The sequence below is a fragment of the Oncorhynchus mykiss genome, chromosome 1 (genome assembly GCF_057628025.1).
Source record: "Oncorhynchus mykiss isolate SJ-2025 chromosome 1, ASM5762802v1, whole genome shotgun sequence".
In the NCBI taxonomy this organism is placed as follows: Eukaryota; Metazoa; Chordata; class Actinopteri; order Salmoniformes; family Salmonidae; genus Oncorhynchus; species Oncorhynchus mykiss.
The window spans coordinates 87,064,948-87,078,664 of record NC_143022.1 but is presented as its reverse complement, the minus strand read 5'-3'; the positions used below and the strand labels follow the sequence as shown (position 1 = coordinate 87,078,664).

The 13,717-nt window shown below is 46.5% G+C and overlaps 1 protein-coding gene across 15 annotated transcripts in view; it reads right to left on the bottom strand.

The window, feature by feature from the left end:
- The window catches only part of LOC110530876 (cell division cycle and apoptosis regulator protein 1), a 37,374-nt gene continuing 23,657 nt past the window's right edge, over positions 1-13,717 (bottom strand). For all 15 annotated transcript variants that reach the window (XM_036987259.2, XM_090242979.1, XM_036987272.2 and 12 more), the window contains 12 exons: positions 12,945-13,155; positions 11,605-11,688; positions 10,751-10,939; positions 10,363-10,554; positions 9,967-10,260; positions 9,613-9,787; positions 7,058-7,275; positions 5,046-5,166; positions 4,597-4,797; positions 4,048-4,253; positions 1,735-1,813; positions 1-159 (listed from right to left, as the gene is read on the bottom strand). In XM_036987259.2, coding sequence (XP_036843154.2) covers positions 89-159; positions 1,735-1,813; positions 4,048-4,253; positions 4,597-4,797; positions 5,046-5,166; positions 7,058-7,275; positions 9,613-9,787; positions 9,967-10,260; positions 10,363-10,554; positions 10,751-10,939; positions 11,605-11,688; positions 12,945-13,155 — 2,041 coding nt within the window. In that variant the 3' untranslated portion in view covers positions 1-88. The remainder of the gene's footprint in view (positions 160-1,734; positions 1,814-4,047; positions 4,254-4,596; positions 4,798-5,045; positions 5,167-7,057; positions 7,276-9,612; positions 9,788-9,966; positions 10,261-10,362; positions 10,555-10,750; positions 10,940-11,604; positions 11,689-12,944; positions 13,156-13,717) is intronic.

The following is a 13,717-nucleotide window of genomic DNA, read 5'->3' as shown; positions in this document are numbered from 1 at the left end:
AACAATAAAATTGACCACTTTAATTCTGCAAAGGACAACCATAGTCAATTTTCAATAGAAAAATTAAATGCACTAGGCTGCTTTGGGCTCATTTCTCAAGTTTCTCTCTCATCCAGGAATTCATCACCACCATCATCATCCCTGTTGCACAACCTTCATCTGAGAAGAGAGGGACAGAATCATAGCTCCTCACAGTTCTACAACAACCCAATAACAGAAAACACAGCACTTCTAGAACATCCAGAATTTTACAACAGAACTCTAGAATCATTATATATGTGGTCAAAAGGCAGGACCAGACCTGAGGCTGCATTTCTTTTGATGTTAGTGGAGACAGTCAGTTTATGGTTTGGCTATGCATTTACTTCCCTTAACAATAAACAAAAACACTAAACAATCCCAACGTGGACTTAACACTTACTACCATGGTCTCACAACTCCTGGGATAAAACAAGCTTGTTACTGGAATAGGCCTCAGAGACTGAGGTTTCACATAAGGAGCTGCATGCAAAACTATGGTCGTATTTATTGGGCACCAAACGGAAGCAACCGGGCTGAAACGGGGAGATACTATCTGAACATGTACAATAAGAATCGCATTCTCGTGTTCCGTTTCAAAACGCTTTGCTACGTTGTTCCCTAATGAATACGACTCATGTCTCAGAACAATTGCAGTCAGTCAGTTACAAAGAATAACAGTAGAAAATACAGAATAACTCATGAGTTTTATGATCAGCCGTCAGTAGAACAGAGTTAAGAGAGAAGAGGAACATGTGATAAAGCCATTCTGTTGACTCATCAAAAACAGTTTCTTCAAGGTCCTAATCCCTGAAACCTCCCCTTCAAATATATCATTGTTTATTTATTTTAAATATATTTTTTATGAATCCACTTGAACATAAATAACACCATTATTGCTAATTAGAAGTACGTACAACCAGGGTTCTCCCCTAAGAATGTAAGAGGGGTGCTGTGCCACCTTGTAGACTGGTTGCGCCATTATGTAAATTCTCTTTATTTGTTGTAATTTAAGCCAATTTTTTCTCTCTTGATTACAGAAAATGGCAGTTCGAGGTGTTAAAAAAAGCAAAAATCTGCCCCCCGCCACCATACTCAGCAGTACAACCTTGTTCAAAAATCATGGAGAGAACCCTGTAACAAGTCACACATACTGGGATCAACGTTGTGGTACTATTTGGGCAAGGCAATGAACGGGCAATACAGAATAAAACAAAACATTCAAATGATCATCAATTGAGGAAGCGACTGAAATCTAAAACGAATACCGTAAACAAAGAAGCACTTCACAACGCCATGCACACAATTTCTAACAAAAATCATTTTTTAAATATCACTTTTAGAATGCATTATAATAACAGAGAATCAAACTGTAATTGATATCAAAACAATTAAACATATTTCTTATTTTCAGGTGAAAACAGTGAGGTTACATGAAAACATTAGAACCAATTAAGTGAATGCCTGTCCCAAATGGAACTACATTCCCTATAGTACACTACTTTTGACTAGAGCCCTATAGGTTCCAATCAAAAGCAATGAAATACAAAAAGAATAGAATGCCATTTAGGATTCAAACAATGAGAATCTATACATGGTCCTGGTGGGGGAAAACAACAACCATGGGTCCAAATGAAACTCAATCAAATTATGCTTGTTTTTAGCGCATATTTACAAGGTTGGTAAGAAACGTGTCCGATTAGACAACTCACTCACTGTCCAACTCCTTCATTAATTCATCTGAACCATTGGTTGTTTGGGATATTTGGTCAGGGGTGGCTTCTGTGGGAACCTCCTGGAATGAGAGAAACAATAATTCCTCAGTTCATTTCAACATACAAAAACACAACAGCATTTGGCGGCATTGGACAAGCTAATGATTTGGGGCGAAGTGACTATGCATAGATAATAAACAAACAAACAGCGAGTTTGAATGGGCAATACAGAATAACAGCAAGTAGCAGCAGTGCACAAGAGGGGGGGGTCATTGTAAATTGTCCAGTGACGACTTTTATCAATTGTTCAGCAGTCTAATAGCTTGGTGGTAGAAGTTGTTGAGGAGCCTTTTGGTCCTAAATATAACTTGGGTGACTGGAGTCTCTGCCAATTTTATGGTCTTTCCTCTGACACCGCCTATTATATAGGTCCTGGACGGCAGGAAGCTTGGCCCCAGTAATGTACTGGGGCCGTTCGCACTACTCTCTGTAGCACCTTACAGTCAGATGTCGAGCAGTTGCCATACGGTGATGCAACTGGTCAGGATGTTCTCGATGGTGCAGCTGTAGAACCTTTTGAGGATATGGGGACACATGCCAAATCTTTTCAGTCTCCCGAGGGGGAAAATATTTTGTCGAGCCCTCTTCACGACTGTCTTGGTATGTTTGGACCATGATAGTTTGTTGGTAAGGCGAACTCCAAGGAACTTGAAACTCTCGACCAAGGCTCCACTACAGCCCCATCGATGTTAATGGGGACCTGTTCGGCCCGCCTTTTCCTGTAGTCCACAATCAGCTCATTTGTCTTGCTCACATTGAGGGAGAGGTTGTTGTCCTGGCTCCAGCCTTCCAGTTCTCTGACCTCCTCATATCATCGTTGATCAGGCCTAACACTTTTGTCATCAGCAAACTTGATGGTGCTAGAGTCATGTTTGGCCACGCAGTCGTGGGTGAACAGGGAATACAGGAGGGGACTAAGTACACACCCCAGTGTTAAGGATTACCGTGGCAGACGTTTTGGTGCCTACTCTTACCACCTGGGGGCTGGATCCAGTTGCAGAGGGAGGTGTTTAGTCCCAGAGTCCTTAGCTTAGTGATGAGCTTCGTGGGCAATATGGTGGTGAACACTGAGCTGTAGTCGATGAACAGCATTCTCACATAGGTGTTCCTTTTGTCCAGGTGAGAAAGGGCGGTGTGGAGTGCGATTGAGATTGTGTCATCTGTGGATCTGTTGGGGCGGTATGCAAATTGGAGTGGGTCTAGGGTGTCCAGGAGGATGCTGTTGATGTGAGCCATGACCAGCCTTTCAAAGCACTTCATGGCTACCGATGTAAGTGCCACTGGGCGGTAATCATTTAGGCAGGTTACCTTTGGGCACAGGGACTATGGTGGTCTGCTTGAAACATGTAGGTATTACAGACTCGGTCAGGGAGAGGTTGAAAATGTCAGTAAAGACACTTGACAGTTGGTCCGTGCATGCTTTGAGTACACGTCCTGGTAATCTGTCTGGCCCAGCGGCTTTGTGAATGTTGACCTGTTTAAAGGTTTTGTTCACATCGGCTATCGAGAGCGTTATCACACAGTTATCCAGAACAGTTGGTGCTCTCATGCATGCTTCAGTGTTGCTTGCCTCGAAGCGAGCATAAAAAGGCATTTTGCTCGTCTGGTAGCCTCGCGTCACTGGGCAGCTCGCATCTGGGTTTCCCTTTGTAGTCAGTAATAGTTTTCAAGCCCTGCCACATCCGACGAGCCTCAGAGACGGTGTAGTAGGATTCAATCTTAATCCTGTATTGACACTTTGCTTGTTTGATGGTTCATCTGAGGGCATAGCGGGATTTCTTATAAGTGCTCGGATTAGTCTCCCGCTCCTTGAAAGCGGCAGCTCCAGCCTTTAGCTCGATGCGGATGTTGCCTGTAATCCATGGCTTCTGGTTAGGATGTACGGACAGTCACCATCATCGATCCACTTATTAATAAAGCAAAACAGTCCAGTAGTGTAGCATCCGCGTCATCGGACCACTTCCGTATTGAGCAAGTCACTGGTACCTCCTGCTTTAGTTTTTGCTTGTAAGCAGGAATCAAGAGGATAGAACTGTGGTCAGACTTGCCAAATGGAGGGCGGGGGGGAGCTTTGTATGCATCTGTGTCTGTGGAGTAAAGGTGGTCTAGGATTTATTTTTCCCAGGTTGCACATGTGACATGCTGGTAAAAAAATTCTAGAACTGATTTAAGTTAGCCTGCATTAAAGTCCCTGGCCAATAGGAGCGCCGCTCATGTCTACGAAAAAATCAGTTAACCAGTCAATCAATCGTACCTTCTTGAGGACTCCCTGAAGTTCATTCATGGCATTGCCCAGGTTGTTAAGTGTCTTGCTAAGCTGGTTGTAGTAGACCGTGTTCTGTTCCTCTGTGGTCCTGAGGTTGTTCTCTGTCTGGCCCAGGGTTCCCTTCACCTCCTCCAGATCTTTAGACAGGACTCTATTAGCAGATACCAGCTGGAGGATCTGCTTGGTGTCCTCGACTGGAACACACACACACAAATTAATGAGAAAATGTATTTAAAATCTCAATGTCTAGGCTTACTTCAAATTCAAGAACCTTATGCATTGTCAATGTTTATTTACATTTCAAGACATTTCTACAAGTAGTTTTCCGAGAGCGAGTGAGCAAGCGAGAGAAAGGAGTAGTATTGCCACCACCTTGAATAAAGGAGCAAAATGCTGTACTTCTAGTTGAACTACTACAAATATCAGGTCTGAATCCTAACTTAAGACACACTACTGACGTCAATAAGGGAGTTGATTAAAGTCTGAATTTTGTGTTTTTAAGTTGGGATTGTGTTGGAGATAAGTGGATTGTCCTACCCATTTTGGAGTCCTGCACCATTAGTTTCTGCTCAATCTCCTCCCTGGCCTTCTCACTCTTGTCCAGTTTCTGCATCATGCTGCCCACATCCACCATGGCTCCATTATACACTATCAGACTGCTGCCTCCTCCTGACTCACTAGCCTCTGCTAGCGCTGCCTGGCCACGAGAGACAAACATGGGCAGCAACGCACGGTTACCTGAGGGAAGGGAGAAATAGGGAAAACAAGGGGAGAGGTAGAAAGGAAGAGAGAGAGGTGGAGGGAAAGAGTCGAAAGTATAGGACTCAAAATAAACCACACTCCGTCAGTTCTTACTATGTTAGATATTCACCTAAATCACTGGTGAAGGAATAGATTATTCTGTTCAACATTAGTGAAGATTTAAAATGCTTTGAGACGAGTCATAAAGAGAACTATTAACCCACTCCAGTGTCTCCTTCACTCACCTAGCAGGTTGTCCAGCAGGCCTTCACTGAAGGAAGGAGCCGCCTCGTCTTTAGCTGCGTCTGTTAGTTTACGGTAGTAACACGACTCTCTTACCACTGGCTTGTTCAACAACTTCTTTACCTGCAAATTAATCAACATTATAAAAAGGGCTAAATATCACTCGTATATATTGTGACAAATATATTTTAAAAAAGGGTAAGACTGGCGTGTGTAACCTTCAGCTCTAGACAGGTATAAGCCCCTGTGTGTGTGTGTGTACCTGAGCTCTGGACAGATGTAACCCCAGTGTGTGTGTGATATATATATATCTATCTATATACACTGCTCAAAACTGCTCTAAAAAATACACTGCTCAAAAAAATAAAGGGAACACTTAAACAACACAATGTAACTCCAAGTCAATCACACTTCTGTGAAATCAAACTGTCCACTTAGGAAGCAACACTGATTGACAATACATTTCACATGCTGTTGTGCAAATGGTATAGACAACAGGTGGAAATTATAGGCGATTAGCAAGACACCCCCAATAAAGGAGTGGTTCTGCAGGTGGGACCACAGACCACTTCTCAGTTCCTATGCTTCCTGGCTGATGTTTTGGTCACTTTTGAATGCTGGCGGTGCTTTCACTCTAGTGGTAGCATGAGACGGAGTCTACAACCCACACAAGTGGCTCAGGTAGTACAGCTCATCCAGGATGGAACATCAATGAGAGATGTGGCAAGAAGGTTTGCTGTGTCTGTCAGCGTAGTGTCCAGAGCATGGAGGCGCTACCAGGAGACAGGCCAGTACATCAGGAGACGTGGAGGCCGTAGGAGGGCAACAACCCAGCAGCAGGACCGATACCTCCGCTTTTGTGCAAGGAGGAGAAGGAGGAGCACTGCCAGAGCCCTGCAAAATGACCCCCAGCAGGCCACAAATGTGCATGTGTCTGCTCAAACGGTCAGAAACAGACTCCATGAGGGTGGTATGAGGGCCCGACGTCCACAGGTGGGGGTTGTGCTTACAGCCCAGCACGTTTGGCATTTGCCAGATAACACCAAGATTGGCAAATTCGCCACTGGCGCCCTGTGCTCTTCACAGATGAAAGCAGGTTCACACTGAGCACATGTGACAGACGTGACAGTCTGGAGACGCCGTGGAGAACGTTCTGCTGCCTGCAACATCCTCCAGCATGACCGGTTAGGAGGTGGGTCAGTCATGGTGTGGCATTTCTTTGGGGGGCCGCACAGCCCTCCATGTGCTCGCCAGAGGTATCCTGTCACTAGGTACCGAGATGAGATCCTCAGACCCCTTGTGAGACCATATGCTGGTGTGGTTGGCCCTGGGTTACTCCTAATGCAAGACAATGCTAGACCTCATGTGGCTGGAGTGTGTCAGCAGTTCCTGCAAGAGGAAGGCATTGATGCTATGGACTGGCCCGCCCGTTCCCCAGACCTGAATCCAATTGAGCACATCTGGGACATCATGTCTCGCTCCATCCACCAATGCCACGTTGCACCACAGACTGTCCAGGAGTTGGCGGATGGTTTAGTCCAGGTCTGGGAAGAGATCCCTCAGGAGACCATCCGCCACCTCATCAGGAACATGCCCAGGCGTTGTAGGGAGGTCATACAGGTACGTGGAGGCCACACACACTACTGAGCCTCATTTTGACTTGTTTTAAGGACATTACATCAAAGTTGGATCAGCCTGTAGTGTGGTTTTCCACTTTAATTTTGAGTGTGACTCCAAATCCAGACCTACATGGGTTGATACATTTGATTTCCATTGATAATTTGTGTGATTTTGTTGTCAGCATATTCAACTATGTAAAGAAAAAAGTATTTAATAAGAATATTTAATTCATTCAGATCTAGGGTGTGTTATTTTAGTGTTCCCTTAATTTTTTTGAGCAGTGTATATACCTGGGCTCTGGACAGATGTAACCCCAGTGTGTGTGTGTGTGTTTGTGTATATACCTGGGCTCTGGACAGATGTAACCCCAGTGTGTGTGTGTGTGTGTATATACCTGGGCTCTGGACAGATGTAACCCCAGAGTGTACATGATGTCCTCCAGGTCTTTCTCCAGTAGGTAGCCACAGTGGCTCTGGTCAAAGTAGACAAAGGCCATGAGCAGGTCCTTGTTGTAGGTCACCATCTGCTTCTTCTCCTTGTCTTTAGAAGACCCCTCTTTGGACTTCCTGTCGTCTCTCCTGTCCCTGTCGTTAGAGTCCTCATCGTCTTTATCTGAGAGAGGGCAGGAAAGGAGCGCGTCAGTGGAGAATGAGAGGAGAGGAAAGTGTCAGTGGAGAATGAGAGGAGAGGAAAGTGTCAGTGCAGAATGAGAGGAGAGGAAAGTGTCAGTGGAGAATGAGAGGAGAGGAAAGTGTCAGTGCAGAATGAGAGGAGAGGAAAGTGTCCGTGCAGAATGAGAGGAGAGGAAAGTGTCAGTGCAGAATGAGAGGAGAGGAAAGTGTCAGTGGAGAATGAGAGGAGAGGAAAGTGTCAGTGCAGAATGAGAGGAAAGGAAAGTGTCAGTGCAGAATGAGAGGAGAGGAAAGTGTCAGTGCAGAATGAGAGGACAGGAGAGGAAAGTGTCAGTGCAGAATGAGAGGACAGGAGAGGAAAGTGTCAGTACAGAATGAGAGGACAGCAGAGGAAAGTGTCCGTGTAGAATGAGAGGACAGGAGAGGAAAGTGTCAGTGCAGAATGAGAGGAGAGGAAAGTGTCAGTGCAGAATGAGAGGAGAGGAAAGTGTCAGTGGAGAATGAGAGGAGGAAAGTGTCAGTGGAGAATGAGAGGAGAGGAAAGTGTCAGTGGAGAATGAGAGGAGAGGAAAGTGTCAGTGGAGAATGAGAGGAGAGGAAAGTGTCAGTGGAGAGGACAGGAGAGGAAAGTGTCAGTGGAGATGAGAGGGCAGGAGAGGAAAGTGTCAGTGGAGAATGAGAGGGCAGGAGAGGAAAGTGTCAGTGGAGATGAGGGCAGGAGAGGAAAGTGTCAGTGGAGATGAGGGCAGGAGAGGAAAGTGTCCGTGCAGAATGAGAGGGCAGGAGAGGAAAGTGTCAGTGGAGATGAGAGGGCAGGAGAGGAAAGTGTCAGTGGAGATGAGAGGGCAGGAGAGGAAAGTGTCCGTGCAGAATGAGAGGGCAGGAGAGGAAAGTGTCAGTGGAGAATGAGAGGGCAGGAGAGGAAAGTGTCAGTGGAGATGAGGGCAGGAGAGGAAAGTGTCCGTGCAGAATGAGAGGACAGCAGAGGAAAGTGTCCGTGCAGAATGAGAGGACAGCAGAGGAAAGTGTCAGTGCAGAATGAGAGGAGAGGAAAGTGTCAGTGCAGAATGAGAGGAGAGGAAAGTGTCAGTGCAGAATGAGAGAGGAGAGGAAAGTGTCAGTGGAGAATGAGAGGAGGGGAAAGTGTCAGTGGAGATGAGAGGAGAGGAAAGTGTCAGTGGAGAGGACAGGAGAGGAAAGTGTCAGTGGAGAGGACAGGAGAGGAAAGTGTCAGTGGAGAGGACAGGAGAGGAAAGTGTCAGTGGAGAGGACAGGAGAGGAAAGTGTCAGTGGAGAGGGCAGGAGAGGAAAGTGTCAGTGGAGAATGAGAGGGCAGGAGAGGAAAGTGTCAGTGGAGATGAGAGGGCAGGAGAGGAAAGTGTCCGTGCAGAATGAGAGGGCAGGAGAGGAAAGTGTCAGTGGAGAATGAGAGGACAGGAGAGGAAAGTGTCAGTGGAGATGAGAGGGCAGGAGAGGAAAGTGTCAGTGGAGATGAGAGGGCAGGAGAGGAAAATGTCTGTGCAGAATGAGAGGGCAGGAGAGGAAAGTGTCAGTGGAGATGAGAGGGCAGGAGAGGAAAGTGTCAGTGGAGATGAGAGGGCAGGAGAGGAAAGTGTCAGTGGAGATGAGAGGGCAGGAGAGGAAAGTGTCCGTGCAGAATGAGAGGGCAGGAGAGGAAAGTGTCAGTGCAGAATGAGAGGACAGGAGAGGAGAGTGTCCGTGCAGAATGAGAGGACAGGAGAGGAGAGTGTCAGTGCAGAATGAGAGGACAGGAGAGGAGAGTGTCCGTGCAGAATGAGAGGACAGGAGAGGAGAGTGTCCGTGCAGAATGAAAGGACAGGAGAGGAAAGTGTCAGTGCAGAATGAGAGGACAGGAGAGGAGAGTGTCCGTGCAGAATGAGAGGACAGGAGAGGAGAGTGTCAGTGCAGAATGAGAGGACAGCAGAGGAAAGTGTCCATGCAGAATGAGAGGACAGGAGAGGAGAGTGTCCGTGCAGAATGAGAGGACAGGAGAGGAGAGTGTCCGTGCAGAATGAGAGGGCAGGAGAGGAAAGTGTCCGTGCAGAATGAGAGGACAGGAGAGGAAAGTGTCAGTGGAGATGAGAGGACAGGAGAGGAAAGTGTCCGTGCAGAATGAGAGGACAGGAGAGGAGAGTGTCAGTGGAGATGAGAGGACAGGACAGGAGAGTGTCAGTGGAGATGAGAGGAGAGGAAAGTGTCAGTGGAGAATGAGAGGACAGGAAAGGATTGTGTCAGTGGAGATGAGAGGAGAGGAAAGTGTCAGTGGAGAATGAGAGGACAGGATTATCATGTGTACCATCTTCATCGTCGTCGTCTTCGGCCTCAAGAGGGTCGTACTCCTCAGCATTGGTGTTGTTGCTCTCATCCTCCTCCTTCTCCTCTATAGACTCCTCCTTTTTCAGCACCTCCTTCTCTTCCTTCTCACCCCCCTCCTCGCCCTCCTTCTCACCCCCCTCCTCGCCCTCCTCCTCCTGGGTTAGGAAAAGACATAACAGGAACAAGTTTGAACTAGCAGACCGTTTGAAAATCCAAGCATTTGAATCATGGCGTAAGCTTGTATTTTAAGTAAGCTACAATGTAAACTGCTTCATGATCTAGTAAAACTGTCAATATAAATACAATTCATCTTCAAGAGCTATGAGCCACCCACCTTCCTCTCCTGTTCCTCTTCCTTTGCCTTCTTCATCGCCGGCTCTCCGTTCTCCTCCTCGCCTTTCTTCACTTCCCCCTTCTGCCCCGCCTCTTTCTGCCCCGCCTCTTTCTGCCCCGCCTCTTTCTGCCCCGCCTCTTTCTGCCCCGCCTCTTTCTGCCCCGCCTCTTTCTTGGCCTTCACCTTCTTGTCTTTCTTGTCATCCTTGCAGGGCACAGAGGCCAGGGCCTTGAAAATCCTGTAGCCAAAGTCTCTCTGTAGCATCTCATTAAACAGCTCCGCAAACAGAGACACCTGGAAAGAAGAGAAGACAGCAATATTTGATGCAAATCTGTACTTCTAGGCATCTAAATGAGTGTTCAAGTGTGTATGTCCTGAATGTGTGTGTTGTCTCACCTCGAAGGAGTGTTCCTTGTTGTCCTCCAGTCTGTAGTCCAGCAGCACGCTCAGAGACATGACGCTGCAGTCAAACTTTCCGCTCTTGGCCGCCCAGTTGGGGTGAACGATGATGGTGGGCTCGTCTGGCAGGACGTACCGCTTCTCTCTGCGCTGGCGCTCCAACTCCTCCTGCTTCTTCCTTTCCTCCTCCTGATGGACAGACAGACAGAGGGAAGGAGAATCAGAAACAAGTAATCAGTCGATCCATTCTAGTAAACCAGCCATAGTGATGCTGTTGGTAAGTGTGTTAACTGTAGCTAAGTGCATTAAAAGCATACCTCTGTCCAGCTTTTGTGCTTCTGTCTATAAGTACATACACTAGCCGAAGTGCCCAAACCTCCTGTACCTCTCTGTCCTCCTCTATAAGTTGAGGCGCCTCCTCCTCCGGGGCCTGGCTCTCCGGTAACTCGGGCTCCTTGGCCTCCTCCACCTGCTCTTCCACCTTCAACTGCTTGGTGAGACGGGCAATCAGCTGGGACTTTAACCCCTTAGAGCTCAGGGAGCGGGACTCTAACTCCTTACGAAGGTCATTCACCTACAGCGGAGAGAGGTGGTTGGTCAGTTCAACATTAAGCATTATGACACATTTTGAAAAGTTACGAACTTGCCCATTTACAATGTCTCTTGCATATGGATTGGATATACAATGTGATTCAAATTATTTTGTGCTGAACAAACGTTGCAAGTGAGCAGTATGCAGATTGCGGAAGCCGCTTCTTTTGTATCACTTTACGACGCAGCAACACGTCAGTCAACACGTCAGTCAACACGTCAGTCAACACGTCACTACATCAACACAGGAATGAGCCACACAATACATAAGTGCATAACAAAAAAATATATGCACACCAGGGAACTTCCTGTGGAGAAGCTAATTATATACAGGAATGTACCGTCATGACTTGTGATTAGTCTATTGTTACGATGGTTGTGAAGTTGCATGGCTAGAGAGATGAGGATGTGGGTCCTGCCTCTGACTCGCTAGCAGTGCCACGGTTATGGTATTTCCTGCAGTGATCATCACCATACACATACAAAAAACATGTAGACTATGTACTTACACTAATGTAAATCTCTTTAAATATAAATATCTGCTAGGTGTCTTTGAAAGTCAAAGTAATTCACTTTATATTGACTGAGTAATATTCAGTCATTTCTCAAGTATAGGCTATTCAACAATCAAATACTTGAGAACCCTACCTTCATTGATTTCGGATCAAGCTTAGCCCAGTGTGTTGGAGTGGTCACCTCCTTCGAATCTTCTTCATCCTTCTCCTCTTCCTCCTTTGAGAAAGAACCATCCAACCGAGACAGAAACAAAGAAAGAGAGGGACAGCAAACCATTAAATCACCACTTCTTCTGTCGTTTTAAGTAGTAAAAAAAATAATAATTGATCCGTGCAAGAAGCAAGGTTCACATCCTGTGTCTCTGATAGTTTCTCTGGTCCTAGTGAGTAGCTCTGGGATGATAAAGTAGTCCTCTGCTACTGCAGGGTGGGTAGGTAGGTAACACAGGGATACCACCCTCTAGTTCTATATAATAAAACCTTTATCAAACCAACGGAAAACCAATGCCCCCGCCCCCCAGCGGCCAATCAATCACGTTCTGTGGAACACAAAAAGGTAAATCAATGACAGTGGGTTCCAAAGGGGCTGTGGTCTGTGTAGTGGAAGATTCATCAGGTTCAACTCAAAGCTGGTGCCCCCAAACTCAGTGTGTAGCTTAACTGTCTGTATGGAGTTCCCTAGCTAGCCATCCTAATCTAACATGAATTCTGATTAGGGATAGTTCTGGATTCTGCATTCTTTTGGTTCAGTTTAGGTTCTAGAACATCATAGAAAACCTTATGTCAAACCAACTGCCCTGGAACAAACCAAGCTCTAGATACAGTCCAATCAAAAACAGGGACAGACAAGAGACAGAACTTAGGGGAGGGGATTTTCTCTCCTTTCGAATTCAGCAGATGTTGAAGTTAACAAATTATTATAAAAAGGAAACAAAATCTAGAACATACACACATCAACGCAACTGGCTCTGCAGGTTCCAGTAGAATCCTCAGTGGTTCCAAGCAAAGAATCAAATGTCATTTTAACCACCCCACTTGCAAGTAGACAATTCCAAGCAGGGTCATTTTTGATTAAATGTGATAATAACACAAGCAAATTAAAACTTAAGCTATATCCAGTTTGGTACCCAATTATGAGACATTTCTAGAGCTGGAAGCTGATTGGCCAGTTGCGGCGGTATCGATCAGATACAACCTAGTCTCCTTCCACTGTGTGTCTGCCGAGTGTGAGGGCAGGGAGGGGTGTAGGGCGGGGAAGGTGGGGGTAGGAGCAGGTAGCAGGACGGTAGGAGAGGAACTGAACCTAAAGGGGGTATGGTAGTTCAGGATTCTGCCTGCATTGTGTGTATTTAGGTGTGTATAACATATGTAGTGTGTGTATCTGGGGTTGTTGTGTCTAGTGAATATCCTGTGCCTGTGTTGGTCCTGTGAGAAGCAGGGGAAATGAGAAGAAAGGGATTAGCGGTTCAGTGCCTGTTCTCCATCAGCCTCCTTCCTCTCGGCGGACAGCTTCTCAGCCAGCTGCTCCCGGAGTCCCCGCGACAGCCCCTCCCACTCTGAGCGGGTAGGAAGACAATGCCAAACATCCGGGAGAAACAAAACCACTGTCTCCACATGTGCGGGCACTGTCCGCCCCTTGTGAGTCTCCTCAGGGCGATGATAGCGAATCTCTGCAAAACGATACCTGTCGCAAAGGAAGAAGGCGCATTGGAAAGAAACATTCCAGTCAGGGACACACATCTCTTAAAAACAGGGCTAGGGCTAGCCTAGGCTACATTCCCCCAAATGACTTTTGAACTTGTTACAGTATCCCCCCAACACACAGAACACACAATTAGCATAACGGAACCCAGTCCGCAGCTCTCCATTGGTTGTCAGGGGTAACGGTGGCCATTTTGGTCAATTTAACAGAAAAACATCACCCCTGGTAACACCCCCAAAACCGCCCCAACCCTCGCCTTCAGCCAATTAAAGCTCAGTATTTCTCTGTTGCGACTTCGCGGAGGGGAGTTTTTGAGAGAAGACACAGAATCATAGGACAGGACAGTGAAAGCAAGAAGTTAAATATGTAAGATATTTAACAGAATGAAAGGGGGAAAAAAATCAACACAAAAAGGTTATTGTGGTGTCTTCTGGTCCGGGAGACTGCTCTTTGAGCCACAGAATCAATCACTCATTCATCCGCCCACATAGATATACAAAGATGGAGAAAAGCAGGACGTCATCATACCGTAGCCAACGGGACA